Here is a 5,886-nt window from a genome sequence, read left to right on the forward strand (position 1 = left end):
TGAAAGAAAACAAAATTAGTTTAAATAAACAAAATGCAGGTGCTTCATTGGTTAACAAAAATTTCGCGAAGTCATTGACCGCATATGCAAAATTTAAAAAAAAAGAACAAAAACAAAAAAAAATATTCGAATCGATTGTAAAAAAAAAGGTAAATAAAGAATATAAAAATATAAACAAAAGAAATTAAATCTCACTTACATTATGTTGTTGTTGCTCCCACGCCGAAAGTACTTTCGATGAGTGCTGTTTAAAATTTTGGTGTTGTTGAGAGAGAGTGATCGATTAGGATTAAAGAGAGTACGGTTTTATCTCTTTAATTTCTTTTACCCAAATTATATTAAAATAAATTTTTTCTTTTGTTTTAATTATTATTTTTTTTTTTTTAACCGATGAAGCACGTTAAATATATCATTAATTATTTTGTAAATAAAAAAAAAATTAACACCTATCGGATTTTTTTTTTTTTACATACTAATTTTCTTTGATTAAACAAGTTACATATTATATTCAAAATTAAAGAGTTTTTTTTTAAACTTCAGCACTGTTAACATTACTCTGTTAAAACTTTGCGTGTTCTTATACAAAAATGTTAAATTCCACTTGTTAAATTTGAGTGAGCAGGTAGATTCACATAAACATACATACATACGTAAATATGTTTAGCGGTTTGAATATAATACGTAGTTGTTTTTGAAATAATTAAAGAAAGCAAATAACTGGGTTTTTAAACAAAATTAAGTAACACTAGACAACAAATTTTCAACTTAACAATAATGAACAAAATTTTACTTAATTAATATAGTTTTTTTTTTATAAGTTTTCTTTCACCTTTCAGAATTAAGTTATTTTTATTATTATTATTACTTTTTTTTTTTTTTTTGTAAGTGAACGAACTAACGTTTAGCACTAATTAGATGACATTATCAGGATATTGATGTAAATTTATTGTATGTCGAGAATAATTTTCCGTTTCACTATGTAGGCTAGTGTATTTTGTTTGTGTAATATATATATAAATTTTTTTTCTAAAGCAATATTTTTCTTTTAGTTAAATTTCGTTTTAATTTTTATATTTTTGATTTTAAATATTTAGCTATTTGCACTTATTTTGCACACTTTAACACTTTCCTATCACTACACCGACAGCTTTCTTTGTTTCAGCAATCACTCTATCACGAATTAAATTCCACCATCAACTAAATGCAATGATTAAATAACTCTCTAAAGCAGGTATACGATTTTTGTCCCCAAATCTAGCTAAGAAGAGCACAAAATCAAATTGGGGGTTATTGTTTTTCCCTTCTCTTCGTTCCTCTCTAGCACTAGCTGCCAAACCTAGTTTATGTTGAGAAAAATAAAAGAACAATATAGTAACTGAATTTGGTGAATTCTTACTTTGATATTACCTAGTTTGGTCAGCTTACAGAGAGTGTAATATCACCAAATATACAACAACAATATAAATTAGGTGATTAAATCAAAATCCAAGCTCAATCCAAAACGAATGTTGATGCTGCTATTCACCCAAAGAAAACCAAAACTGATTCAGAAAAGATTAAGAACAATATCTTTCTGATTCAAGTAAAGAACAATCCTAATTAAGGTAGAAAGTACTTTGTTGAAAACAAACTTATTATATTTCCCACAAGCAACACTTACAATTTTTATTTAGTTGTAATGGGTTCAATTTTTGCTTTCAAAGAAGACACAAAAAAAATATATGATATAAGTTGCACTTTACCAAAAATCTTATGGAGTTTTCTCATCGGGCTACGATCACAAAGTAATGGCGTTTTGAAATTTACCTAACTATTAGACTTCTTTTTTTTCTTTAAAACAGTAATGTTAACGCTATATTTCCATAAAATTAACATACATTTTTATAAACAAATGAGGAGGTATAAATAATAAATGATACATAAAAAAAAACATATTTGGGTGGTGAATATTTTCAATGCATAGATGGCGCCTATAACCGTTAAAACTATTACAAAATTTGAAACAGAAGGTTAGAACTGAGACAGGAAATACTACAAAACCCCCCCACAAAATCAGGCTTTGGGGATTTAAGAATTAAATTTACCAAACATGATTCCACCTGACGAAGTAATGAACGAAATAAATCACTGGCGAATATCCTTTGCGTGGTAATTTCCAAGAAGATTTCCTTGCAGATCCTCCAGTTCATAATAACTGTTTCCTAGTTTCTTCCTTACACGAGCTTTGACAAAATTGGGTGCAAGTTTAGCATTATAATTCTTCTCAAAGTTACTTTGCTTAAAGTTACGTCTATAAACTTCTTGTCCCTCATTATAGGTTATAGTTTTGGCTCGTAGGTTATAAGATTTTTCGTTGCGAACGAATTGTTTTTGAATTAATTCAGAAGCACGCTTAGCCATTATTTGAAGAGAATCATTTCGATCAAAACGAACAGAACGATCATCCAACATTTCGAGCTGACGCAAAAGTGCGTATGTGGTTCCATTTGTCACCATATGTTGACCAAAAGTCAGGTAGTATGGTGATGTACCAATGGCAGAATGATTAGCAGACCGAAGCGCGCAACAAATATTGCTAAGAAGTTCATCCCAGTTTTTCTGATCTGGCCTAATATATGCTTTTATAGCCGACAACACCGATCGATTCACACGCTCTGAAGCATTGGCTTGAGGGGCATGAATAGCTGTATAGATGTGTGTTATCCCATATCGTTGAAGAAGCCTATTAAATTCGTGGGACTTGAATTGGGAGCCATTATCAGATACAATTGTTTCAGGAACTCCAAATGTATGAAATAATTCCTGTTCTAAATACTTAACAATTATATCCGCAGTAAATTTTTTTACAGCCTTAAGAAAAGGAAACTTTGAATAATGGTCAAGAACTATAAAGATCCCAATGTTTCCTGAGCGAGATCTGGGATATGGTCCCAAGAAGTCCACGTAGAGCTTTTGAAAGAACCGTTTTGTCTCAGCAATTTTTCCCATCGGTGGTTTTAAAATTTGATTCGGATGTTTGGTCATTTTGCAAACCTCGCAATTATTAATATAATTTTTAACATCTATAACAAGATTTGGCCAAAAGTAAAACCTTCTTATTCTTTCCAATGTCTTATTAATTCCACTGTGTGCTGACAAAGTACTATTATGAGCTTTGCTTAGAATTTCTGGAATCATTGGCCTTGGGATCCATAATTTCCAAGCTAAATCATCCTGAACCTTTTCCCCTGAAGCATGTTCAGTCCGTCTGTATAAATATCCGTCGATTATTTTCAAGTCAGGCATTTTGTCGATATTCTTGCTCACTTTGTCCAAAAATTCTTTGTGTTCGTCAGAGTGAAAATGGGTAGAGTTTAAATCTACGAAAATCCCTGAGTCACTGTCTGAATTGTACAATCTGTCCAACCCTAAAGCTGACAAATCGTCCGTGTTGGCCCTAGAAAGTGTGTCAGGAACCACGTTTAAATTACCACGTCTATGCTCTATTTTGAATCTATACCCTTGCAATTTTAAAGCCCATCGAGCTAGCCTTGAACTCAGATCAGTCTGAGACATGAGCCACTTTAACGACGCATGGTCAGTTATAACAGTGAACTCATGTCCTTCGACAAAAGGCCTGAATTTTTTTATACTAAGCACAGCAGCTAAGCATTCTTGTTCGGTCACTGAATAATTACGTTGGGCTTGGTTGAGTTTCTTGGACATAAATGCCACAGGAATCTCTTCACCCTCCGTATTCTTCTGGACCAACACACTTCCTATTCCTGTTTTACTGGCATCGCAGTGTATAAAGAACGGCTGCGAGAAATCCGGGCTGTGTAAAACAGGGGCTGAGCTCAAATGCGATTTCAAAATTTCAAAGGCCTTTTGGGCCTCTTCAGACCATACAAATCTTTTCTTTTTCTTTAAAAGATCAGTTAATGGTGTGGTAATAGAAGCGTAGTTTTTGATAAACTTTCTATACCAACCTGTCATCCCTAAAAATCTTCTAATTTGTTTAACAGATCTCGGAACTGGAAAGTCGATAACAGCGGACACTTTTTCCGGATCTGTCTGAATGACACCATTTCCCACCACATGACCAAGATATTTCACTTCTTTGACACAAAATCTACTCTTTTCCACATTAATTGTCAAACCCGAGTCACGTATTCTACTGGCAACAATCCTTAAAACCTCAAGATGCTTATTGAAAGATTCCGATATAATTAGTAGATCGTCGAGATAAACAAAACACCTCTGTCCTGAGAGCCGGTGGTATTACCTTATCCATTAGGCGTGACATAGTCTGCGGGGCATTACATAACCCGAACGGCATTACTTTAAAATGGTATAATGGTCTCCCAGGAACAGTGAATGCTGTTTTTTCCCTAGATCCCTTATCTAGCGGAATCTGCCAAAAAGCATCTTTGAGATCTATGGCCGTAATAAATTCTGCTTTGGGGAGTCGACTAAGAATACCGTCAATATGCGGTAAAGGATATGCATCTCCAATCGTGACTGAATTCAATTTGCGACTATCTAAGCAAAGTCTATTCTTTCCTGGTTTTCTGTGGAGAACAACTGGAGATGACCACGCGCTGTTTGACTCCTCTATCACTCCTAGCTCCAACATACGATCAAGCTCTTCATAAATTAATTTTTCGATGGCTGGTGAAACCGGAAAGTGCCTTTGCTTGATAGGTTTAGCACTTCCGGTGTCTATAGAATGACATAAAATACTTGTTCGACCAAGACCTTCTTTAACAAACGACGGGAATAGGGAAATTGCCTGGTTCAATTGTTGCTGTTGAGTTGGTGTAAGAGTTATGTGAGGAGAAAGTTCTGTTAGCCCTGGAGAGAAATTCAAAGTGGAAGGCGAACGACTTAACCCAGAAGGAAGAAGCTGAAATAATTCCCAGAAATCTATACCAAGGAACAAGTTTCTCTCCAAACTAGGGATTATAAATAAAACAATTGGTTTCTCAATCCCCTTAAAGATAATGGACGTCTCTACATACCCAATAACTTTCTGACTTTTCCCATCTGCGGTCTTGACTGACGAATTTAGCTTTTTAAACGCTACTCCCGAAGCTAAAAAGTCCTGCGCCGCATCTGAGCCTATACAAGTGATCGATGCACCAGTATCCAACAAACCTAACATATTCTTTCCAAACAAGTTAACTTCGGCATAGGGTCGTACGTCACTTGGTTCATCTAAGACAGAACAAACGAATTTTTTCTTAAATTTGTTTACTTTTTGCCAAAAGTTGCGCATACGGGTAGCTGAACGAGATGATTTAAGGGGTTTACCAAAAATCCTCTGACGAACAAGATTATACTCTTGAAGTCGAACATGAAAAGGTTTAAATTTTAAAGACAAATCTGAATTATTGGTTGTGATAAATTTTGGTTTAATAATAGTGTAGTGGAGGAAAAAAAATTATTGTTAGATGCAGTATGTTCACGATTATTTCGGTTTAGTATTGTAGTTATATTTCTGTCTCTGTGTGTTTGTTTCACGAGCTGGGTGCACTCCTTAGTGCACTGACTTGGGAGTTTTTTTTGAAGCACAATTACTACAAGTAGGTTTGTAAGCTCCTGGAATGCCACAACCATAACAAAATATTGTTCTCTCAGAGAGACAATCCTGATAACGGTGGCCTGGTTTACGACAGTTCCAACAGATCAAACTGATGCCACAAACTTCTTCACTAGGCAGATCAGGTATACGCTCCGTATCATCATCCAATTCCTGAGCAATTTCGGAAACTCTTCTTTGATTACCAGAAACCTTAGAAGGACCTACACCTTGTCTTCTTCTAACGTCAGCGAAAAAAAACTCTCTACGCCTACAAATATCTCTCAAATCCTGTACCGATGAAATGCTTAGATTTAAGATTTCGT

The 5,886-nt window shown here is 34.5% G+C and overlaps 1 protein-coding gene across 1 annotated transcript; it reads right to left on the reverse strand.

Annotated features, from left to right (window-relative positions):
• Positions 1 to 2,124: 2,124 nt before the first annotated feature.
• Positions 2,125 to 2,496, reverse strand: LOC119614898. Its single transcript, XM_037970996.1, has one exon. It carries the CDS (start codon positions 2,494 to 2,496, stop codon positions 2,125 to 2,127), a length of 372 nt encoding a protein of 123 aa, XP_037826924.1.
• Between the last annotated feature and the right edge of the window lie 3,390 nt (positions 2,497 to 5,886).

This window comes from Lucilia sericata, unplaced genomic scaffold (genome assembly GCF_015586225.1).
Source record: "Lucilia sericata isolate MDLA Ls3-8-SP2 unplaced genomic scaffold, ASM1558622v1 Contig000045F_arrow, whole genome shotgun sequence".
In the NCBI taxonomy this organism is placed as follows: Eukaryota; Metazoa; Arthropoda; class Insecta; order Diptera; family Calliphoridae; genus Lucilia; species Lucilia sericata.

What these genes read in the sequence shown, in the direction of transcription:
- LOC119614898 (XM_037970996.1), bottom strand. Translation starts at nt 2,496, where the DNA reads ATGGTGACAAATGGAACCACATACGCACTTTTGCGTCAGCTCGAAATG.